The 26,633-nt window shown below is 36.0% G+C and overlaps 1 protein-coding gene across 1 annotated transcript in view; it reads left to right on the top strand.

The window, feature by feature from the left end:
• LOC145692484 (cholesterol 7-desaturase nvd-like) overlaps positions 1-22,898 on the top strand; it is a 68,679-nt gene extending 45,781 nt beyond the window's left edge. Inside the window, exon 6 of the mRNA XM_081767792.1 lies at positions 22,731-22,898. Coding sequence (XP_081623918.1) covers positions 22,731-22,898 — 168 coding nt within the window. The remainder of the gene's footprint in view (positions 1-22,730) is intronic.
• Positions 22,899-26,633: the final 3,735 nt, after the last annotated feature.

Raw genomic sequence — 26,633 nt, 5'->3', positions numbered from 1 at the left:
AATGGGCAACTAAGCCGTGCCCTTGAGTCCAGGAGATAAGGCTGCGTGGTACTCCAGCAAGTATGAAAGAGTGAGGAGCTGGTTTGCCCAGGGGGACGGGTCCAATGCCCTACTGGAAGGATGATGTAGGTACTGCTCTCAAAGAGCGTTTCGTACGTGCTCTGGGGTCCGGGATGGGATACCTAGTATCCTAACGGACACTTGTACCTTAGGGGCGCTAAGGAACTGGGACCGTTCATCCCAGATTTTGTTGACCTTATTTTCGTGCAGGGTCTATGATCCTACCAGGGTAGCCGCCGCTCCGAAATGGCCATTGTCTTTAAAGGTAGACAGTTTACGTCAGCCATTGGATCTGGTAATATACGGTGTAGCTCTACTGTAATTAGAGGAAGTTCCGTATTGCTTAAACGACCCGGTAGCCACGTGTTGCTTGGGCTACCCTACCAGGGAAGACATGGCTTCCAAATGACAATGTATGTGTTGAACACACGGTCTACATCAGTCATTGGTTCTGGTAATGTACAGTGTACCTCTGCCGTAATTAGAGGAAGCCCCGTATTGCTTGGACTATCCTACCGGGAGGGGAGTGTCAGATTTCTGCCTGCATGGGGACTGAACTTCGACTGGGAAGCATTATTTACTCTTCAGATGCTGAATCCATAACCACTTCCGCTTGGAGTAGAGGTATAAAACAAAGATGGAACTTAATATCGGAACGCTGATTCCATTTTTTTAAAAAAATCTTTCTACTTCTTACCATTCTTAGGATTAGGATTAGATTTCTGGGCTTTCGACATCTATGGCCATGTTAGCCCGTTACACATGAGGAACGACATTCCTTGGCAATCACATTGCCTTAGGAATTGGGGAGAAAGAAAAGAATGGTGAAGAAAGGAACCTACCTGGAACCTTGTGTTAGATATCATTCTGGCATTTGGCTGATCGAAATGAGGAAATCCCAGATTTGTAGAACTTCACTCAGGATGGCAGGTCTGAAAAAGTTGTTACATTTCTTCTGTGATGCATACCGATATACAGACGGACAGAATTGGACTGACATAGCCGTTCTACGTCATTACTTGCGATAATTATGTATAGTATAATTTCGATGTCTAACAATATTTCTTTATAAGTAGGTCCTAATATTAATTACATTATCATAAGAAATGTCATTATTTCTACGATTGAAGAAGATTATATGCTAAAATAGCATAGAGAAGAAGTCGTTCTATTTTTCAGTCTTTAAGTTAGTATAATACATTTTGAAATCTATTCTTTCACGTGTGTATCACTTCTTGTTCTGCAATTATTTTTATAGTCAACTTATAATAGCATAGCTACTTGTATTCTTCTTCCTCTCTTGGGTTTAATTAGTTACTCACTTTTGCAATTTGTAGTTAATATCACTTAAATTGAGTAAGATTTATAAATATTGAATTCAATAATACTTTTAATGCTTTTCAATTGACAATATGCCTTCCAGTAATCAAGTAAATGTAACTAGTCACGTAACTATCAGAAATACATAATTATGGTCCTTATTCAATAAAAAAACGACAATAACTGTTCCGCAAATATAGTTCATTCTGAAATGTCACTTCTTGACATATGGAGAATTTCCCCCCAATAGATACAGGTTTCAATACAGAAAACACTCTACATTTGACATAAATTTTGAAACATCCTACCAGTCTTGTGAAGTAACGTTTTCTAGTAACGCGTTACATTTTTCCAAAGTAATTGTAACGGTAACGTGTTACGATCTTTTTAGTAACGTGCTTAGTTTGCGTTACATTTCGGATGAGTAACTACAATATATGTATATTTCCTTTTTCGGAAACAAATGTCTCTTTCCTGTTAGAAAATTTCTCAGAATAAAGCAATGGAGCATGAACTATGTCAGTGACCGACAGCCAGTCACCAACACACAGAGAAACAAATAAGATCTTAGTCCCATTTGCTGCTTTTGGAAGATGAGTACAACCTTAAGAAAATTACGTGTACCTACTGATTGCAAGCACCTGAAAGATTTTGTCACAGATTTTGACAGCTCCAAATTAATACATTCAGTGAGTGAACTGCGAGTGCAATGGTACTCAGTTTACTTTGGATGGAGAACGAAAATATTTTACCTTTTAAACATTTGAAAATTACTTTTTCTTAAAAGCTGAGAATATGCTGGACAGAATTTCAGAGTAAAGTATCTGTAGTACCCCGGCGCTAAATATCGTCGGGGTACTACAATCAGGATTTATCAATAGCCAGGATTTCGTTCACAAATTCTAAAGATTTTTTGGCAGTTAAATTTCTAGAGTAGACCAAAACAGCACACACACAAACATATGGGATCAAGCTATTTTCCAAATGTTAATAATTTGTTTACGCATGCTCTTAACAATATTATATTAATACTTTCTTTAATACTTCATTCTTGTATAGTGCTATTTTGTTTATACTTATGGGTACTTTAGGAGTTGTAATTCCTTGGGAAAAAAATTCAATTGCAACAATGTAAGAAGAAAGATAGAATTTCACTTTGTCAAGAGATTAAATAAAGAAATGTATATTAAATGTAGATGAAGTAGGAGATGTAATGTGTTGATTGGTTATCGTGACAATATCTGAACAAAAACATCAGAGGTGCAAAAAGGGCAGCCAAGTTCGTCAGCCTCAAAAAGTGTCGAGATGAGGATGGATGAGGCAAGTTCCTTGGCCACTACATCTAAAACGAACACTGGACCTTGCGCGAGGGGTCAAGGAAGATTATGTTAAGGAGCGTTAGGGATAGTGGTGGTGAGCGTGGTGGGTTTGGAGCCACCACCAGCCGTAGAAATATCAACTTCGCTAGTGGGCTAAGGCTCGTATATACTTTCATTAAGGTTGGTTGTTCGAAACTCAGACAAGAAAAACTTATAATCCTCCATGGGAAGTTAAGCAAAATGACGTTGACGATCTTTAGGGATTGTGTTTGTGACCGTGGTGAATTTGGGGGCCACTACCAACCTTAGGGTCGAAATGTCCCGGCTGTGAAACTAGGAACAAACATCTTGCTGTATTCCAATATATTAGACACCTCACGCCAAGTTCCAGTGTTTGTTGGAGATGCAGAAACTTGGCTCATTCACCCTCATCTCAACGCTTTTTGAGGCTGATGAACTTGACTGCACTTTCTACACTTTTGGTGTTTTTGTTCAGATTCCATTGCTTTTTATAGTTCACCATATCATTATCGTATATTGGGATTAGCGATTGTGTCATATTGTTGGATTAAAATTTAGGATTTTACATTTTTAAAGAAGTCATTATGTTCCACATGCATCATTACTTCCCAAGGGCTCTCCCTCCGGGAACCGAACTCAGGATCCCGTACAACAAAGGCGCACATGCTAGCCACTGGACCAGCAGAGAGGGTTACTTTCATTAAAAATCTGTCAGAGAGTTATGTCCAAACGAGATTCTAATTCATTTACCCAAGCTACAAAATCACGATAGCTAACATCTGCTTTTTCATTACCTAAATACTAAGAATTTCAACAGACCTCAAAACCCTTGATGCTGAATTCCCGATATTACATCACTAGACATGGCTGGTGTTTCGACATACTGAGTCCTTCTTACCCTTCCACATTGCTAAATTCCGGAGCTCATTACATGACGCGCAAGTTACTCAGTTTCATACTTCCTGGAGTTTTTCTTTCAATGACATAACCTTTTAAATAGCTTGTAAACATAATTATATCGCCGCTAACATGTTTAGTATAAAATACAAACAATTGAATTCCTCATATTCTTGGAGAACTTCACTAATTTACAGATATTTCCACTTCTACTTTCTCCTACTTCTTAATTTAATTGCAATAGCTATTTAATACCAATAAATGTGTGAAAGAAAAAAATATTCACTGAGAAAAAGAAAAAAATAGTTTTTATTATCTGGGTTCTCAACCACCAAATTTACGTTAGAATGTACGCAGTTTAGCTCACTCGGACGATTAACATTATCATTACGCACATGATGTGTTGAATAACGGAATCCGTTTCCGATTTCTAATTGTAAGAACAGTTTTGCACCTATTAAAATTTTCCCATTGCACATTCCTCAAATTTTGGACTTTTCCCATACTCAAGACGTTATAAGGTACCTTTATGGAGAGTTTTACATCTTCATCTCATTAAGAAGCATTTAATAATTACGGACAACTTTTTGCCAATAAAGGGCCTAATCGGATGGAATGATCTGAACAGACTCAGGGAGAGATGGCTGAAAATCAGCTCAAATGTAGAAGAAACTATGCAGATTCTATATTTCAAAAGTAAATTGTTCCAAAATGGATGGAACATAATCAAAACGCACGAAACATTAACATTAATGTCAAAGGAAAATCAATGAAATACCAATAATTGCTCCACCTATCTCAAAGACCAAAAGAGGGAGATGGCTGAAATTCAGCACAAATGTAGAGGAGAGTATGTAGATTTTAAACTCGGAAAGCAAATTGTCCTAAAATGGATGGAACATGGTGAAAAATCATGAAAGATGAACATTAACCTCAATGGAAAATCAATGAAGAAACGAAGTCGTCCACAGATCTCAAGACCTTTAATAAGGAGATGGCTAATTAAAAGTTTATTGGAAAGACATAATGAACGTACATAGCACGTAAGGTAAATATGAATAGAACATTGTCAAAAGTCAAGTTCTTTGAGTAAAATCAATAGTAATAATAAAGTATATGCATCTTCTGCGAATCACCCAGGGCGCCGCATGGCGAGATTACGTGCTTGAAAGATCTCACATCTGGATTTGGAATATCCAGACTAGATTTAGTAAGCAACGTGACTTTTGATCTGATCACGCACAGTCTGGTTCTTATGGCAAACTGTATAGGCCATATCCCATTGAACATTCCTTAAATTTCGGACTTTTTCCATACTCAAGTCATTATAAGATACCTTTATGTATAGTTTCACGTCTCTATCTCATTGGGAAGTATCTAATCAATGTGATGAGAGTGAATGAACCGATTTCTGCTTGGATAAGGACAGTTTTTGCCCATAAAAATTCCATGGCGCATTCCTTAAATTTCGGCATTTATCCATACTCAAGTTATTATAAGGTACCTTTATTCAGCGTTTTACGTCTCGATCTGGTTGGGATGTACTACCACGAGCAAAATAAATGATGCGTCTCTTTATTTTGAATTTTTTTTGAAAATATATTTGTTTTCTTTATATGTTCGAAATTTCGGAAGGTTTCCCCAGCAGAACAGGTTATTAACAAACCCGTGTTTAATATTTGTGTTAGATATTAGCTTAAAATAAATAAATTAGAAGCAAAAACATTAAATCGACAGAAATCTCGAGAATTACCAACTCTGCTAAAGTGGGAAATTTTCAAGAACGCGAGGGAATTCTGCAGTTCAACACGAAGCAGCGACATCTATGTCACTGAGAGAAATGTGGATAAAATATACAAACGAAACTTTTAACGAAATATTTCTAATATGTCTTATTTCGTGCATTATCTGCAAACTCCAAATATATTAATATATACAAAGTTTTAACGTAAAGATAGAGCAAAAAGTGGAAATTGTCTATGGAAAAGGACGAATTGGTAGCGCGACCGTAATGAAAAATCGTCTTTACCGTAGAACAGGGTCAGTTCACGTAAGGAAACAAGTAGCTCAGTTAATTAAAGCAACTAGTTTGTATGCCGAAGGTAGCGGGTTCGAATCCAGGTTGAAGTGACGTTGTCGTTTTTATTATTATGGTTATTTTATTTATTTTTTATGTGGGAAAGAATCAAATTGTAACATATGTGTAAAATTCATGACGATACCAAAAAAAGAAAAAATGTCGTTGTCGCACTTGCATTAGCATCCCTAATTTTGTTTGCAAAAAGTTTAGTAATTATTTCCTCTGTGCTCACTGCTCACTATACGTAATGCTCGCTGGCGCGTTGTTTCCAAGTAAATGTTAATCCTAATTTGGAGAATTTTATAAAGTTTCACAATATTTCTCACTAGATAGCCTTCTATGTACTTGTTTGGATATTTTGATAACAGATTCCCCTATTAAATGTTTAATTTTCCCTAGATGTTTAATTAGGAAAAGTTTTACAATGTATTTGTATTAAATTGAAATTGTTTTGAATTTACCACATGAGATAAGTAGCTCGAAGGAGGAAAACTCAAGTAATTGATATTCTACGTAAAAGCTACCTATTGTAGAATGATGATACTTCTTGCCATCAGACCATAATCTTCACGTTAGAGAGCCAGATAGAAAAAAATTCTGGTTTTTCCTCCCTATGACCACCCATCTTAAACCTCTACATTCCATTGTTCGTCTTATAAAATTTCGGTGCTCCAAAAACATTCATATAATAATAATAATAATAATAATAATAATAATAATAATAATAATAATAATAATAATAATAATAATAATAATAATAATAATAATCCTGAATATGCCATCCTTACATAATGTAAGGATATCTTAGTTTCTTAGTTTAAATCTTAGATATCTTAGTCTAAAGTGCTTTCTTTAGTAATTATTTGAACAACCATGTAGGAGGGGGTACGGCGTTTTATTTTGCCCCTCTCATTTCAGTACCCTTCCAACAGAAAGTAATTTCTGATAAGCAGGGTAGACAAAATGAATAAGAAATATATTTACAGCATCCTCTCCCCTTTCATGATTGGAATATCACGTAGCATTTTTTTATTCTACCAAAGATGGCCCTCTGCGGTTAGCGGTAGGTAACTAAAGAAATACCTAATATATAGCGCCCCTTGATTGTAATATTTGTACGAGGGAGCCCCAACAAGGTGATAAAAAGAATAGGAAAAATGTCTATTGAATCCAGTGGCGGATCCAGCACAAACTTCTGGGGGGGGGAGTGAAAGATTCTTTTGATGATGTGAAGCTGTCACAAATTACCACTTAACTAAAGTAAACATAATAGTGGGGTGAACTTGAACTCAGTCAGTTTAAATTGATGTAAAAGTTTAATTTTTGGCTTCATATTAAAGTTTTGGTTTCAAATGAGAATTTCAGTCCCAGTGGTCAAGGATCAAATCTCGTGGGGCTTTTCAGTGTAGGCTAATACGGGCCCCTTATGAGAAAAGGCAAAAATATTAAAATGTTTATAACGTTCGAATTTTTCGTCTATTTTAAAGAAATGTTGGGCTTCGTATTAAAGTGTTGGTTCCAAATGGTAATTTCAGTCCGATGGAGAATGATCAAATCCTGGAGTCGGGGGGGCTCATCAGTATAGTGTGCTACGGCTCCATTATGGGAAAAGGCAAAAATATGAAAATGCTTATAACTTTCGAATTTTTCGTCTATTTTAAAGAAATTATTGGCTTCATATTAAAGTCTTGGCTTCAAATGACAATTTTAGTCCTTGTGGACAATTATCAAATCTCGGAGGGCTCTTCGGTGTAGGGGTTTCGGCTTCTTTATGGGACAAGGTTCACGTAATTGATATTGCAAAATTGTTTTGTATACATTAGTGTAAACTTGCACCATTTGGTTAATTTTACCTCTTATATTTTGCAGATTTCAAATTCCAAGCATAGTTACTTCTCAAAGCTAAAAGGCACTTACTAGTTTCATTAAAAGGGAATGTCTTTTATGAAAAGTTGTCATGGAGTAGACGAACGAACATTCACCCAAACATTGGTTGAGTCAGACGGTTGAAACTCGTTAAGCTCACTTCAATTATAATAATAATAATAATAATAATAATAATAATAATAATAATAATAATAATAATAATAATAATAATAATAATAATAATAATAACAATAATAATAATAATAATAATAATAATAATAATAATAATAATAATAATAATAATAATAATAATAATAATAATAATAATAGAGCATTCATGGGGTCCGTGGCTCGACTCCACTTCGCGCCAAGTGAAATTTGAGGTAGACAAATACCGTGTGCATGGTTATGGGTTTTCTTGGAATTTTCCATTTTCCTCCCACTTTCTTCATTTCATCATTTCATTCATCATCATTCTCCCTTAGCGTAGGTGCATAATAGTGCAACGTAAAACTAGATATTCCATTTAATTTTAATTTCAATAATAATAATAAACAATTAATTCAACTGAAAGAACTGTAATTTATGTTGACGGCAATTATCATAAATATGCAACCATTATAAAAACAATGCTTTGAGTAGAAAGATAATCCTTCCCAAGTGTTAACGAATGCGCACGAGATAAGATATGTCTCGAGAAAGAGACGAGACGCGCTTTGTGACATCCAAAAGAAGACGTAAGAAATGTTTTGGACATGAGATAGCTTTTAAAATGTCTCGTCTTGTCTGGAATGTCTCGAAAACAAAAGTCTAAGTTTTAAAATTATTTTTAAAGATCTATTCTCTCAAAAGTAGCTCTCTCCCTTAAAATTAATAACGGCATTTGTGATTTTTATAAAAATAAACAATGTCTAAAGTTAATAGTTAACTTTTTGAAAAGAAGCTTCATTAAGGGTGAACCTGAAATATGTCCACAAACTTCGGGAGATGATTCGTGACATCAAAAGGAGACAAATAGCCCTCTTGCAGTTTTCGAGTTCAGCTTCGTTGTCGATATACAGGGTTGCCAACTGGTCGTGTTTGAGAAACTCATTGGAAATAAATTCAACTCCAAGAATAAACTACTACAGGTCAATTGACTTATAACATGCTGCAAGGTTAAATATTTGTTTATGAAGTGTGTACAAAATTTGCCGGTGTCCTTTCTGAGAACATCGTCGAGAAAAAGTCACCTCCAAGAATAAACTACCCCTCGTAAATTTTTCTAAGAGAAATATCTGATACTGCAATATAGGGTTGTTAATTAAATATTGATTAATCAAAAATAAACAAAATTGTTAAAACCATTTTGGAGAAAATAGCTGTTTTCGATTTTCGGCTGTTAGTAAAAAACACTTATTTTAGGCGGTAGGAAAAAATGGGAAAATCTCCTGTAGGAATACTATGTAAACCCTAAGTCTAAAATTTGGTGTAGATACGTTGAACGGTATGGCCTCTAGGCGAGTGCACAGAAAAGTGTACCGAACGGACGGACCGGAAGGACGGGTATCGAAAAATCACATTTTCGGTATGTAGACGCCATGAAGTATGTAAATCCATTGAAATCTGAATTTGATATTATTTTCACAATCACTATATTTTCTTCTCTCTTTTGTCGCTCGAAAAAGAAAAGCCTGAGTTTACCACAAAAAGCTAGGGTGTTTACCAAAAAATATTCAATTACAAGGCCACCGCACTAAACGTTTTCAATTCAATTTCTTAACTGTGTTAGGCCGCAGTTGTTACTGAAGTGTGTACTTGGATAATACGAAAAAAAATATCGTATTATTCAAATACATCAAATGTCAGATTATCGAATAAAAAACTTCGATTGAAGAAAATCCTCACTACAAAATTAACTCACACTTTGAGCACATTTTCATTATACATATAATAGAGCAATTAATGCAATAATTGTTTATGAAATATGAAAAAATCAAATGAGTCATTTTCGAGAAAGTCGTTCAAAAAGAACACGTCAGAAGTAACCTACCTCTTGTGAATTGTTTCGAACAATGAGTTAAGATATACTTTTGCTCATTAATGAAATACTTATTTGCGAAATTTGAACAAATCGCCTGTCGTTCGAGAAAATTGTTGGGAAAAACCTTGACCCCCAAAATAATTTATCCGTCGTAATTGTTTTTCATAGAAATGACTTATACTAAAATATAGGGTTATTAATACAATATTTATTTATGAATTATCAATAAAATTGTCCACGTAAGTTTTGAGAAAATCGTGAGGGAAAAATAACTCCCCGAATAAACTATCTCTTGAGGATTCTTTCAGGGCAAGCGAGTTATTCCATATTATTAGGTTTTTAATGAAATATTTATTTCTGAGTACGAACAAAATTGCTTGATTCATTTTAGAAAAAACCGTGGAGGAAAAACACCCCCAAGAGTAAACTACCCCACGTATATTTTTTTTCAGGACAAACGAGTTTTGCCATATTGTTCGGTTATTAACGAAATGTGTATTTTTGAAATACGAATAAACTCTTTTGAGTCATTTTTGAGAAAATCGCCCAGACAACACACTCCACCAAGAATAAACTACCCCTCTCATTTTTTAGGACAAACGAGTTATTTATGCCATATTGTTAAGTTATTAATGAAATATTTATTTATGAAATATGAACGAAAACACTTGAGTCCATTTTGAGAAAATCACTGAGAAAAAACTCACCCCTAAGTATAAACTACCCCCTGTAGGTTTTTCTCAGATAAATGCCTTATACCACAAAATAGGGTTGCTAATTAAATATTGATTTATAAAAAAAGAAAGAAAACAAGATCGTTAGAGCCAGTTATGAGAAAATATATTTTTTCTATTTCATCATACAGGATACTAACCTTGTTTTTGGAGAAGGAGGGAAATAAAAGAAACTATAGGCAATATTATGAAAATCTTAAACTAAAATTTGGTGCAGATAAGTTGAACGGTTGGCCTCTACGCGAGTGCACAGAAAAGTGTAGCGAACGGACGGACGAACAGATGGACATGTATCAAAAAATAACTTTTTCGGTATTAGGGGCTATAATACGGGTAAATTCGTTGAAATTTGAAATTTGATTTTTTTTCGATCACCATACTTTCTTCTCTCATTTGTCACTTCAAAGTAAAAGGAACTCAGAACTACAGATAAGAGACAGCTACTTTTACACATAGACATTTATTGATTTAAAACTGTTTTAGTTTGTCATTTCACTTCCAATTGAAAGGTTTTACCATGACCAACGGCAAACCAATGACGAGACTAAAGTTTTGAGGAAGTAAATGCATTCAAAAGTCTAGACTACATTACGCCTATCAGCCTGTTTTTACTTCTGCAATTATTGACAGTTGTAATTTCGTCCAAACGCTACATGAAATAATTCTTGGTTGACGTCATTGTGTTACTATTTTAGTATTGTTCTCTTCAGACTTGGTTGAAGTTTTGTCTTAACGGTTATACATTTTTCTTTCTTATTTCATCGTTACACATAAGAATAAAATGTTCTGGTGAGGGGATAGATTCGAACCTACGAACATTGAGTGTTCATTCTTCCAACACTTTACCAATGGACCAAGCTTTGTCTTCACGTTAACGCACGGTTACAGGGTTTATTACGATTTAAATAAAATGGCTGGCTGTTAGAGTTTCCTGCTCACATATTTCGATAAAAAATTTTCATTGCTTCGTAGATACGTAGAGCAATGTTTAGATACACATTTTAGGAGAGTGCATTTTGGTATATATAATAATTTCATGCCAGATAAAAGCTGCATAAGTTTTGATAACATGTTTCATATGTAGTTCTCAATAATAAGCTTGTTGTTCGGGATGACGTTCCAAGGTTCAGCACTGACTAGCAGTTTTTGCTATTAATACCCCTTCTAGCAATATTGGCAGTGGCCAAAAGTTAGCCCGTGTTGAAGCTTTTTGCTCCTAATTTAGTTATTTTACTTCATTATTTAACGAATATATTGAAAAATGTCAGCAGACACGTATGCAGTAATTTATTTCGGCAGGGCTCCGACTTCAATATTAGGATAAATAATAATAAAATTTTAAAAGATAATCCCAAAAATTAGGCTAAATTTACAGAAAAGTTGGGATTTCAGAGGGGGCCCGGACCCCCTGTACCCACCCCTGAATGCGTCCTTGTTTGTCAGTAACGTTTCCTCATTTTGAAACCCTCAAAAACTTCGGATATATAAAGGGAAAAGAGTTATTTTCGATAAAATATCACTTCAAGGAGACGCGACAGTTTTATTGCACATGGTGGTATCCAACTTTCACAAGGGCAAGAATTCCTTCCCTTTTATTCTTTTGCTATTGTGCTCTATCGAAAGGTTAGGTTTGTAAAATATTACTCTTACAAACAAGCGTGATTGGCAGATAGTAATACTGAACAGAACTCCACAGAAATGCATGCTGAACTTACGTTTATAGCTTCCCTTTGGTGATTTGGCCTCAAGGTCAATCGAGTGGTAATTCAGTTCCGTCTCTGTTCTTGAGCCATGTTCGTATTACTTCGAACAGTTTTGCTAATGGAAAGCATGCCTCGTAATATAACAGACTTCTTTCGCGTAAGAAATCTGAACTCAGTTGGTCAGAGCAACTAGTCTGTACGAATTAGGTTGTTAGTTAGAGCCCAGTACGAGTAAGGGTTTTTATTACTATTGATTGTTTTTATCTTTTTTAGGTGAGGAAAAATCAAATTGTGACATCGCGATATCAAATGTATTTGGTTAGGTAACTTTGTCTCAGCTAAACTTTAAACATCAGTAACCGTCGAAATTATTTCACTAACCGATCAGTCACTGAACATTTCAAACACGTCAAACCAGTGGCATAATATGAAAGTTAACCTCTCCTCCGCAGTCCTTAGTTATGCGTCCGTACTTTCAGGTGCGTGCCAAGGGCCGGGCGACTGCCCGGGGCGCTAGAGAAAGGGGGCGCCAAAACGAGCCTCAAAAATTAAATTTTAGAACGTGTTTTCTACTGACGTTTTTGTTTATATTCTTGTAAAGTAGTGGCAATTACATAACCATGGAAGAAGAGAGTTTCATAGTAATAAGGGGGCTGTATCGAAAAGTGGAGAGATGGTATGCAGAATAAAGAGTGGCGGGGGTGTAAGTATTGTTTGTTTGTTTGCTTGAGTTTAGCGTTCCACGGTTATGCCTTAATGACCAAAGGAGATGTGGATACTAATTATAGTGGAATCTGAACCACTTTTATCGTTCAACAGTAATCCACCGGGAATTGGATCCGGTACCACAGAAGGCAGGCATGCTAGCCACAAGACCAAGCGGGGGGCGGGGAGTTCGTATTGCTTATAGCGGGCCATATTCTTTGTGAAGTTTTCCTAGGTAATGAATATCTTTTTGAAAAATGGGTTTAAAATATTAAAAACATTATGATAAAATGTAAAATATAGGCTAGTATAGGGGGAGGGCGCCAAAAAGTCACTTTGCCCGGGTGAAAATTTGGCCTGGTCCGCCCCTGCGTACTTTCTGTATATTTTTGGCCTTGCAGCTTGTGCGGTCCCCACGCCACAGGGTTGCGGGGGCGCTATTTACGCGTATGCTTCGAACGTAATTCAATAACTGCTTAAGAAATTCTACCATCAGCGTGGAAACGGGAATACTCGTATATATTTTTCTAATAGTCCCATAGAACTTTCATTCAGAACGCCAGATGCAATTAAGTAGAAGGAGGATCTGATGTTTTCTAAGTAAGTTCCTTTCAGAAAGTTTGCTATTTCTTTAACGGTGATGTAAATAATTATACTCATCGTTATTAGCCCGACACAAAACCATCGTGGACAAATCCCTCTAGAAAACTTTATTCTGCCTAATTTTATAAGCGACTCAACGGTGAAACACTTGTTAACGAAAACAATGCTGTGTATACACTGCCTTGTTTCTGACAAAATATAAAGTGTTTTGTAATCTTTAGACACTTTTCCTATTCTTTTTGTCACCCTTGGTTATGTAGGGTGGCCTCGAGCAAATAAAGAAGAGGTAATATTACAGTCAAGGGGCGCAATAAATATATTAGATATTTCTTTTGTTACCTAACCATAACGGCCTAGGGTCGTCTTCAGTAGAATAAAAAAATGTTACGTGATATTCCATTTACGAAGGAGGAAAGATTACTTTAAATATATTTCTTATTCATTTTGTTTACTCTGCTTGTCAGAAATTATATACTTTCTGTTGGGACGGTGCTGAAAAGAGAGGGGGGGAATAAAACTTCGTGCCCCCTCATACATTTTAAATTTTGTTACATGGTTGCTCAAATTATTACTAAAGAAAGCACCTTAAACCAAGATATCTAAAGTTACATTATGCAAGGGTGACATATTCAGGAATAATAATAATAATAATAATAATAATAATAATAATAATAATAATAATAATAATAATAATAATAATAATAATAATAATAATAAATGTCTTTGGAGAGCCGAAATTATGTGACACGAATCATTACATGTAGAGCTTTAAGATGAGTGGTCATAGGAGAGGAAAAAACAGGGTTTTTCTCTGTCTGACCAACGTAAAGATTATGTGCTGAAGTTAAGAAGCATAATCATTCTACAATAGGTTGCTTTTACGTAGAATATCAGTTACTTCAGTTCTCCTTCGGGCTACTTACCTCATGTGGTAAATTCAAAACAATTTCAATTTAAGACAAATACATGTAAAACTTTTCTGTAATTAAATATATATAGGGCAAATTAAACATTTAATAGGAAAATCTGTTATCAAAGTGTCCAAAAAAGTAGATAGAAGACTATCAAGCGAGAAACATTGTGAAAATTTATAAAATTCTCTAAATTAGAATTAACATTTACTGGAAAACATTCGTTATGCACCAGTGAGCATGTTGTGAGTAGTGAGCACAGGGGAAATTATTACGAAACTGTTTGCAAACAAAAATTAGAGACACTAATGCAAGTGCGAGAACGGCATTTTTTTGGTATCGTCATGAGTTTTACACATATGTTACAATTTGATTTTTTCCCACATAAAAAATAAATAAAATAACCACAGTAATAAAAATTACAACGGCACTTCCATGGGGTTCGAACCCAATACCTTCGGCATACAGACTAGTTGCTTTAACTAACTTTTTTTAAAATACTTTATTGTACTGTTATCGGTCGATTACATCAGAATCAATAAACAAACAAAAGTTGTACTCTTAGCAGCCAATTACATCAGAAAGCATAAACAAACAAACATACAATGGACACATCAATAAATTGCTGCAAGAAAATTAGCAAACTTTTGTTTACGAATTGGAAATGCAATAGTGTGCGTGCGTAACAAAAGTTGGTGGATGTACAAAGTCAGATTACCATTAAAATTATTACATAAAAGAATATCTATAGCATGGGACGTGATCCACAGAATTGCATTATGTTTAGTACAGGGATAAAATTGATAATCAGGAAATAACATTAGTGACGGACAAGTGATAGTAGAAGGAATTGTTCGGGATATACGGGCAATAATTTTTTGATAGTGAGACCAAATTGTAACGTTCTTTGAACAACTATCGAGCCGGTGTTTTAAAGTATCGAATGACAGGTACCGTAGAAAGAGAGGCTGCGGATACCCAATTCATAGAGTCTCCCGTTTGTAGGGTATATGTTTTGAACAACACTGTACCACAGAGATTGCAGGGCAGGGGACAATATCGGTGCATGAATGTTCGCCCAGATTTGCGTCCAGTTTTTCAGTGGGTAATGTTCTGCTATACGGGGAACAGAAACTGTGATAGAGTGAAATTGATTATATAATTGCTTTACGGAAAGGTCTTCAAGGTGAATCCGTGCAATAAGCGAGTAACTAATATCAATAAATACGTCCTTGAGGTATGGCACAATGCTAGCCCATGGTTGTGTATGCAGGGGAGCTTGTAGCTCAATATGACGTAATGATACACACAAAGCCTTGCTGGAAAGGGAGTCGGAATATGAACATAATGTTTGACACACGCGATGCAGTAACAGCGAGTAGCTCTGAAGTTGTATATTTTTAAGACCGAGGCCGCTAGCACCTTTTGATAAACGCAAGGTCTCGTGACTTACTCTTAGGCAGTGATTTTGCCACAGCAGTTACCCTGTGTGTTTTCGTATCACACTGAGGTATTTCTTCGGCAAGGAAAATAATTGCGTCAAAAACCAAAGACGACTAAAAATAAAAACATTTAAAAGGTAAACTCGGCCTGCAAGACTTACATGCCGGGCTTTACTTTGGTGAATGAGTGCAACCAAAGTACATGTTGTGGTATGAAAATTGTAGTCTATAGTGTCTGCTATGCGACGTTGCCAAGTTACACCTAAGATTTTGATGCGATCAGTACAAGAAATCGTAGAAGAATACACGTGTTGGTCAGCCGGATTTATACACATCAGGCGTGACTTTTGTTTATTCAGAACAGTACCTGAAATGCGCTCATAGTGCGATATGAGGTTTTCAACACGTGACAGTTCTTGTGGACTGTTAAGAAAACAATGTATATCATCGACGAATGCTTGTAATTTTAAGGTTGTTGCACCAATCTGTATACCTTGAATGTGTTGTTCCAGTTTTAAAAGAAAGGGCACGAGAACCAAGCTATACAGGATGGAAGACAGGGAGCAGCCTTGTGCAATACCTCGACGTACATTGATGGGATTTGTAAGTCACCATTAATTTTTAATTTTACGTATCGTTGAGTATAAAGAAATTTCATGAAATTAAGAAAACTGTCTCCGAAACCATATTTTGCAAGTACTGTAAACATATAATCATGTGACAACCTATCAAATGCCTTATGGATATCAAGAGCTAATATAGCTGCCTGCGGAGAACTAGTTTTCTGACACCAATGAATACCTTCTCGTATATTACTTAATGCTAAATACATAGGTTTGGTATGCTTTAAGCTATACTGATCATTATGTAAGACCTGATTTAAAAACGGTTCTAAACGAGAGGCAAGACAACGTGACAAAATTTTCTGATCAACATTAAGGAGGGTAATCGGTCTAAAGTTATCAAAATCATGCGCACGTGCATGTTTAGGTACAAGAACCATGATGCCAGCCGTAAAAGAAGAGCTCCACGTAGGTGTGACTCGGAGTTCGTTATACATTTCTGTGAGAAAAGGCGTGAGAATGCCGTGAAATTGGCGGTAAAATTCTAGTGTAAGACCATCAGGTCCCGGAGATTTGTTTAACTTCCCCGCAAAAATAGCTTGGCGAACTTCGCGTTCTGTAAAGGGCGCATTGAGGGTGTTACGAGCCTCCGGGGTGATAGAACCGATCGTACTAACTGAGCTACTTGTTTTCTTACGTGAACTGAACCTGTTCTACGGTAAAGACGATTTTTCATTACGATTGTGCTAAGAATCCGTCTTTTTCCATATTTAATTTCCACTATTTGCTCTATCTATACGTTAATACTTAGCATAGATTCATATATTTGGAGTTCGCTGATAATGCATGTAATAAGACACATTAGAAATGTTTCGTTAAAAGTTTCGTTTGTAGATCTAATCCACGTCTCTCTCAATGACATAGATGTCGCTGCTTCGTGTTGAACTGCAGAATTCCCTCGCGTTCTTGAAAATTTCCCACTTTAGCAGAGTTGGTAATTCTCGAGATTTCTGTCGATTTAATGTTTTTTGCTTCTAATTTATTTATTTTAAGCTAATATCTAACACAAATATTAAAACCGGGTTTGTTATTAACCTGTCCTGCTGGGGAAACCTTCCGAAATTTCGAGCATATAAAGAAAACAGAGATATTTTCAAAAAACTTCAGAATAAAGAGACGCGTCATTTATTTTGCTCATGGTAGTACCTAATCAATTTGATGAGTGAGTGAATGAACCGATTCCTGCTTGACTAAGGACAGTTTATCGACCATAAAAAAATCAAAGCACATTCCTTAAATTTCGGACATTTTCTATACTTGTCATTATAGGTGCCTTTATGCAGTGTTTCACGTCTCTATCTCATTGGAGGCACGAGATGGAAACACGAAAAAGGAATTTGCAACTCCGACAGACAAAGAGATGTCTAAGGTAGGTTTAGCAGCTGATGACATCAACTAGAAATGGGAAGCCATGAAAGCAGGGATTTTGAAAGCAGCCACGAGCACATAGACGAGACTCGAGAACCCCATATAAACCTTGAATAATAATATTGGAAATGATGGAGAAAAGAAGATTGTTCAAGATGACAAACAAAGAAGAGGAATACCGATGGTGCAGAAATCACATCAACAGAGAAGTAAATAAGACCAGAGAAAATTGGATAAACAACTTGTGCTAGGAAGTTGAGGAAAATATCGTCAAAAGTAACACAGAAACAGCATACAAAAAGGTTAGGTAACAGTTCGGTGAGAAAAAGAAACGCACAGACATTATCATAGAGAAGGACGGGACAACGCTAATAGGAGAGGAGCAGATAACAAGAAGGAATGCATTGAAGAACTCTACCATAACGACAAAACGACAGAGTGAACGAAGAAGAGATAGAGAAGGAAGAAGACGTCGATGAAAATGAATTAGGGCCATCAATTTTACAGTGCGAATACATGGTAAAGCCCAAAGAGTAGACCAAATGCCAACGGAAGTGATTAAGAATATCGGAATAGCAACAAAGAAGAAACTGTTTAATCTTATCAAGGAAATGTACATCTCGGGGGAAATACCAAAAGACTTCTATAAAAGCATATTGGCCCTTATCCCGAAGAGAAAAGATACACAGAAATGAGAAGAACACAGAACGCTAAGTTTGCTTTTCCATACATCAAGAATACTGTGCAAAATTATCTCACAACGAATGGAAGGGAAAATCGAAGAACAGCTATCAGAAGACCAGTTTGGATTCAGGAGAAAAAAGGGGACAAGGAAAGCAATACTGAGTCTATGGTTAAACATGGAACAGCACACCAGAATAAACAAACCAATTGTGATAGCATTTGTAGATATAGAGAAAGCTTTTGACAACGTAGATTGGAATATCATGCTCACAGCGTTGAAGAATCAGAAGATGGATTACAAAGACAGAAGAACAAACTTTACAGGAATCAGAAAGCTGTTATACGAAGAGATCAGAAGGAAGCAAGAATAAGTAAATTAGTAAAGCAAAGATGTGGACTTTCACCTTTCCTCTTCAGCGTCTATATAGAAGAGGCTATGAAAGAATTCTTTGATAAAAACGAGGAAGGAGTAAATGTAAATGGCCAGATTTCCAGCACAATAAGGTTTGCTGATGACAGCAGTGATAGCGAAGAACGAAGAGGACTTGCAGAAAGCACTTTCAAACTTGAACGACCAACTGGAAAGAACATGCAAATTGAATATAAATAAGAAGAAAACCAAAGTGGTGAAGTGCACAAGAGCAGGACAGGAAGGGCAAACGTATGACTAGAGGGAGAGAAAATCGAAGACGTTGAGACGTTCTCCTATAGGAAGTCTAATATCCTCGGACGGAAGAAGTGAAAAAGACGTAAGTCCCAAAATAGCACAGGCTAAACAAGCATTCAATAGGAAAAGAGGACTGCTAACATTAGGAAATGTGTTACTGGACGTTTGAAAACGATTTATTAAGACGCTGGTATGGAGTGTTGCGCTTTACGGATTAGAGACGTGGACATTGAGAAAAGCCGAAATATCCAAGCTGGAAGCATTTGAAATGTGGTGCTGACGCAGAATGCTGCGCATATCATGGACCGAAAGGAAAAGGAACGAAGACGTACTAAAGAAGCTAATGAAGGACGACAGATAATGAAGATAATAGAAAAAGAAGAAAGAGCATGCTTGGCCATCATATTCGGCACTCCGATTGGATCACCGTGTTGATAGAGAGAAAGGCAGAGGGAAAACCAGCAAGAGGAAGACCAGAGATAGAATATCTAGATGCAGTTATGAAGAAGAAACCTTATCAAGTATAAAACAGCTCTCCCAAGAGAGAGATAAATTTTAAAAATTCCATGTTCCCCACCAACTATGGTTGAGGTGAGAAAGAAGAAGATCTCATTGGAAGGTACCTCATTGGATATATTTTCTCATGTCAGTCCCTACCAACTTCCATCCCTTGGGGTGTCTTACTCTAACAGTATTAATTTCTTTTTCAGATTTAAGTCAAATTTCTATCAAGTTTGGTTGAAATTGCTCAAGGTGTTCCAGAGTTACGTTGCAACATATATATATATATATTTGGTCTAGGAATTAATTCGTGCGGGTGGACAAGAGATGGCGCAACGAACGGAGCGTCCCACAGTTCCGTGTATCCACACATGTGTTGCAAACCCCTGTCATCGCGTATCGTTCGTAGTATAGGGCAGTGGATTAAAGCGTCAACAACACCAGTTTGTAGTTAAGTGAACATGGCGCAATTTGTGCCTGATAAAGTGTTTTTGCGGGGTGTCCTGCTGCATTACTTTAACATGCAGAAAAGTGCGACTGAAAGTCATCGTATTTTGGTGGAAGTGTATGGTGACCATGCTCTAGCTCAGCGAACGTGTCAGAAGTGGTTTGCACGGTTTAGAAGTGGTGATTTCGGCTTGGCAGACCAAGAGCGAGCTGGACAGCCAAAAAAATTTCAAGACGAAGAATTGACAGCATTGCTCGAGCAGGATTCGTGTCAAACGCAGGAACAACTTGCAGCAGCATTAGGCGTTGATCAAACAACAGTCTCCAAACGCTTGAAAGCCATGGGAATGATTCAAAAGATGTCAAATTGGGTTCCACATGAATTAAAGGACAGAGACGTTGAAAGACGAAAAACCATTTGCGAATTGCTGCTTCAACGACAGAGCAGAAAGGGGTTTCTGCATCGAATTATTACGGGTGATGAGAAGTGGATCCATTACGAGAACCCTAAACGAAAAAAGGCCTGGGTGAAACCAGGTGAACCAGGTCCATCACAATCAAAATGAGATATTCACTGTGCAAAGGTTATGCTGTGCATATGGTGGGATATGAAAGGTGTGGTGTACTATGAGCTGCTGCAACCGGGTGAAACTATGAATGGAGAACGTTATCGACGACAATTAATGCGTTTGAAGCAAGCTCTGTCCAGAACACGACCAGAATGGGAGAACAGACATGATAAACTTATTGTTCAACATGATAACGCTCGCCCACATGTCGCAAAACCGGTCAAAACCTATTTAGAAAATGTCGGATGGGAAGTTTTACCCCACCCGCCGTATTCACCAGACGTTGCTCCTCCGGACTACTACTTGTTCGATTGCATGAACAACGATTTGATTGGACAGCGGTTTACTTCTTCAGAAGATATCGAAACATGGGTCTCTGACTGGATCGCTTCCGAGGATGAGGACTTCTTTCGCCACGGAATCCGTACATTGCCTGACAGATGGGCGAAAGTGGTGGCTAGCGATGGACAATATTTTTCTTAAGGTATTTATGTATTTTGTGTTTGTACTACAGCTTCAATGTGTGCGTACCAACCGCACGAATTAATTCCTAGACCAAATATATATACATACAAACATATATATAGAAGCATATATGCATTCATACACATATATCCTTCGGCGTTGCTCCGCTCAAATAGTAAAGAGTTGAATATAACAATAAACAACAATCAATGCCTTCGATGTTCTCCCTATAATTTCCCATTTCAGCTGACATACCCGTTTCTGGCTAAACTTGGGTTTAAATTTAATCGGAATTCCCACCTAACAGGTTAACGACCCCGAAAACTATAGATTTTATACTAATCTCGTTCACTTCTTAACACGCTTCATGCTGATAAGAGCTGAATGTAAACTTTAATGGTATTGCAAATGTGGCTATTTGTCTCGGTGGCATCGAAAACTATGGATTCGAGACTAGTGTCAGTTGTTTTCGATTATTTTTACGTGTCACCCCTTCTTATCTTTCAGAAATCCTAATGGGAACAGAAGTTGAACTTAAACACCATCGTAAGTGTCACTATTCCTCTCAGCGACTCCGTAAATAATAACATCAACACTAATATTATTTTATACTTTCTCCAGTTCCTACACCTAGGGATGCTAGGAGATCTTAACCACTCTGGGGGCTTAAGTTAGACCCTAAAACGGCATTGGATCTATCACCAATTAACTTATGGACCCCGAGAACTATTAGTTCGACACAATTGTCAGTAGTTTACGATTATTTTTACCTATCACCCTTTCCTCCCAGGAGTGTAATGGGAGTGAACATGGACTTAAACGGCAATGAAAGTGTCATTATTCATGTCAGCAACACCGAAAACTGTGGTTTCGACACCTATATAGGTCATTTTCAATCATTTTTATATGCCATCCCATCCCACTCCCTTCTAAGTGTGATACAAAGATCTTGCTCCACAGTATAGTTTTCTCAGATTGTACGTAAGTAAATACTTGCACCAAGATTTTACAATCTGTTCCAAGTTTTCCAGAGTTATACTTGAACATATACACATACATGAATATATTTATATACAGTATAAGAAATACTAACTATGATGAATTTTATGCGCATATTTATTTCTTATTAGTAAACTTCATCTCTATTTGAGAAGATTTAAAAAGTCATAAGGTAAGTAGCTCAGTAGTAACTGTGAATCGAAGTCCTTCCTTTCGATTTGCGGAAATTCTACATTAAATCTGTATCAATTTTACATATTGGTGGATTCCCAGAAAGGAATAAGCAAGTCGAGTTGGTACATCTCTCATATCATTTAGAACAGAATAAGAGTTGAACAGAACAAAATTTTTTTAAAAAAATCTGACAGTAAGACTGCACTGTGTATAACAAAATTCCTAAGTTTAAGAGTGAATGCATGTATATAATATTGTATATTTGTTTAAGGGCGGATCTTGAGGAAAGTCCCAATGGTAAGAAATTAAATTTTATCGTTACTAACTACGAGGGGAAAGTCATAAAACTATATACAAGATTTAGCACAGTAGGTAACTATTCTTCCTTAGTTTTACCAGCAAGTTGAATCTTTTAGTGTTGTGACTTTCCTCAAGTGCCGATATTCAATGTAAGCACAACGTTTTAAGTATTTTTTACAATTAAAGATGCTGATTCATTTCTTAATATCTTGTATTACACATTATATTAACATTGTCTCTTACCTGCAGCTTCAACGGGACGTCCTTATTTGGAACCATAAGAAGTACGAACATAAGCCTATGCTAACAAAAGAAGAGAAAGCACTAGCTCAACACCGGAAATGGTACAAACAATTCTATTCGGAAAATAGTCCCCGACTTAAGAATCCAAACACTGAATCAACTTTGGATTGGTAAATTATAAATATATACATTCTCTCATACGTACAGATATAGAAATTGGTCGTTAAGAGATTATCATTGTGTATTAGGAGTGACAAATTATAATCATTTTTTGTAATTATATGTTATCAAGGATATCTTAAGAAATTAAACCATTAAGTTGGCTATCTTTCTGGTTTCGTCAACTATCTAACTTGATCGCATATAAGATTACTCATAGTCTTACAGGAATTTATTAAGAAAACCTTATCAGTTGGTCACAAATCCCAGGTTAATCTCTGAAATATGTAGGTAAAGATGTGCATTGGACTCTAAACAGACTAATAAAACCCATGCACGGTATAGAGATAATAAGATACTTCACACTTATTTGTCTTCGGCATGCAAAGCAAGAATTATAATTATCATCATGTCCCAGCCACCTTCAAAACCACATGCTTCTCCATGTACCCATTTGACAGAGGTTGGGATCATGCTGAGGCGCATTTGAACGGAAGTACAACTAGAAATGAAAGTTCTAAGCACCAAGTGTCTCTGAAAGTAAAGATTACTATCTTACAAATTTCGTTGTTAATTTATTGTATATTAGTTTGTTACCGTGTTCCATATTAGTCTAAATACTATATTTTGTTTTGATACTTTATATGCAACTACACTTTGTTTTGTTACTTTATTCTGAACTAGTTTCAGCAAATATATTTTGTTTTGTTACTTGACTTTATATTAGTTTAAAACAACTATATTTTCCTTTGTTAGCATATTCTTTAATAGTTTAAACAAGTATGTTTTGTTTTGTTGCTTTATTTGTATTTGTATTAGTTATTTGTATTAGTGAGAGAGAAACTATATTCTGTTTTGTTGTTTTATTCTGTATTAGTCTTACAAGGTACATTCGCGAAGTGTTCCCTCGGGATTCATCTAACATTGATTTAAATGCGAAGTTCTCCGCGGCCCAAAGTTTATTATACTAATTTTAGCGGCCCATAGGGTAATTTGCATATTTATGGGCCTTCATATATCCGGAATTCATACACTACTAAAAAGCTTGGTTACAAAATTGTCTTTAGTTTCTTTAGATGTAAATGAACATGAACGTGGGCATATGCAAAACAAATTGGATCAAGTACTGCTTCTCTGACACGTATTATCCACACCAGCCGCCATCTTGGATCCGCCATATTGGACTCAACTTTCGTTTTTTCAAATGGGAATAGGTACATGTGATACATCAAATTCATACAAAATTTTCTCGGAAATTCATTGGTGTAGTGAGTTTTACGGTAGCTTGTACCATTTGCAAGTTATTGCATTTTAAATGTGAGGCACTTCACACAAATTCAACCATTAGAAAGTTATGCAGTGCCCCGTATGTATATGTGATCTTTTACGTGATTTATTGTTGACTAAATGTTTTCTGAACGTACATACATACAGACATACAGACGTAAATAGGATATGATAGATTTTCACCAAAATCTGGTCGTAGATTTACATTAGGCATTTTGTTCGTAATACTTCCTTGTTATAGTATAACATGGATGTAATAAGAATCACTCGCAGAAATGTTATAAGATTATGACACCAATGTTGTAGAGAGTTTGTTTATACCTACAGTACTTTTACAGTTAGAAATTGTTCTCATTTCTCAACATAAAAAACGTAAGCGTAACTGATATTACTCTGGAATGTCTATTCGCAAAGTGCCTAGAGGGATTTGACATGTATTATCTCGCAAATAATACAAGCTACCGTAAAACTCACTACACCAATGAATTTCCGAGAAAATTTTGTATGAATTTGATGTATCACATACACCTATTCCTATTTGAAAAACTGAAAATTAAATCCAATATGGCGGATTCAAGATGGCGGCCGGTGTGGATAACACGTGTCAGAGAAGCAGTACTAGATCCAATTTGTTTTGCATATGCCCACATTCATGTTCAGTCACATCTAAAGAAACTAAAAGCAATTTTGTGATCGAACGTTATAGTAGTGTATGACTGAATTCCGTGTATATGAAGGCTCATAAATATGTAAATTACTCATATGGGCCGCTAAAATTAATACAATACACATTGAGCTGTGGAGAACTTTGCATTTAAATCAGTTTTACATGAATCCCGAGGGGACACTTCACGAATGTACCTTGTTAGAGAACTATCTGCATTTTGCTTTGTTACCTTATTCATTTCTTACACGCTCTATGTTAATATAATCATCGAAAATACATAAATCACTTTGGACTAAAGGAAGATCTTACTCTTACACTCTATATACTTTGTGTTATTTGTCTGCTAGTTAAGATTCATTTTTAGAAATAAAGAATAAAATTAAAATTCAGAATTATGTTTGAAAATGCAATATTATAAATTATTTTGTGTATTTACTCTACGAGTTAGGAATAAAGTTATATTTTTCCTAAATTTTACTGAAAATATAATTAAGTCTGAAACAGCAATTAGACATATACAGACTGAGAAGACATTATATGTAACATCATTGAATGAAGGAGCATATTGTTTTCCTTTTCCTTTTTTTAAGTTTATTTTTTTCCACGATTATGTACCAAGACTAATAGAAACGTTGGTGATGAAATGAATGATAATAGTGGAATGGTGAACAAACGGAAAACCCGGAGAGAAAACAGCACAAGTGCCGCCATTTTAAAACTTACTTGGTGATAGCTGAGATGTGTACCAGAGACTCAACGATTCGTAGGAGAACTTTATGCAACTGAACCATTGCAGTCCACTAGAAAACTGTGTTTGCGGTTTAATTTTTTAAAAGTAATATATGCTATTCTACACAGTTACACCGTGCAATTACAGTTATATGGTTATTACAGTTATATGTCTAAACGTTGCATTTTTCTGACGACGTGAAGGCAACATTTGCTGTTAATTTTGTTTGTTTATTCGTTTCGTGTAGCGAAACTAGTGCAAATGCATTTAAGAACAACCCAGATAAGGCTTACATAGAAAAATTCGAACGAAATTCATAAGGCAGAATAAGTGCTTGTAGAGGTAACTCTTCAACCAGAACACGAAAACTGGTAGTCCATATAGTTTTTGTAGAGTAACTTGAGTTAAAATCACGTTCTTGACTACTTATTATATTTTTAATAGTAGAGGCTAAGTGTTCTCTAGCATAATTGATGTCCGGTCGTTTAGAGGACTGATTGTGACACTGACCACTACCTGCTAGCAGCGATAATACGAGGGAGGTTATCGTTGAATAAAGGTAATATTCATTGTCCGAAAACGGAGAGATTCAATTTAAAGAAATTAGAAGAGAGCCAGATAAGAGAAAAATACCAGATTGAAGTTTCGAATAGATTCTCGGCTTTAGAAGATTCGGAGTGCATTAGTGTTGAGGATACCTGGATTGAAATTAGAGATAGCATTAAAATTTCAGTAAAAGAAAAATTGGGACACGCGGAAATACGTAGGAACAAACCATGGTTCGACCAGGAATGCATTAAACTAGCAGAGAAGAGAAACAGGCAAAATTACGCTAGCTACAAAATCCGAATGAAATAACTACACAAAATTTCGCAGATATCAGGCGGGAAACTTCCAAAACTTTTAGAACAAAGAAACGCGACTTTCTGAAAGCTAAAATTAAGGAACTTGAAGATAATAGTAAAAATAAGAACATCCGGGACATGTATAAGGGAATCAACGAATTTAAGGAAGGCTATCAACCTCGTGCTTATATATTAAAGAAATCTGACGGTACAGTTATCAC

Source organism: Thermobia domestica, chromosome 8, assembly GCF_964235325.1.
Source record: "Thermobia domestica chromosome 8, izTheDome1.hap1.1, whole genome shotgun sequence".
NCBI classification, from domain to species: Eukaryota; Metazoa; Arthropoda; class Insecta; order Zygentoma; family Lepismatidae; genus Thermobia; species Thermobia domestica.
The sequence above is the reverse complement of the archived record's forward strand: the minus strand, read 5'-3'. Positions and strand labels throughout refer to the sequence as shown.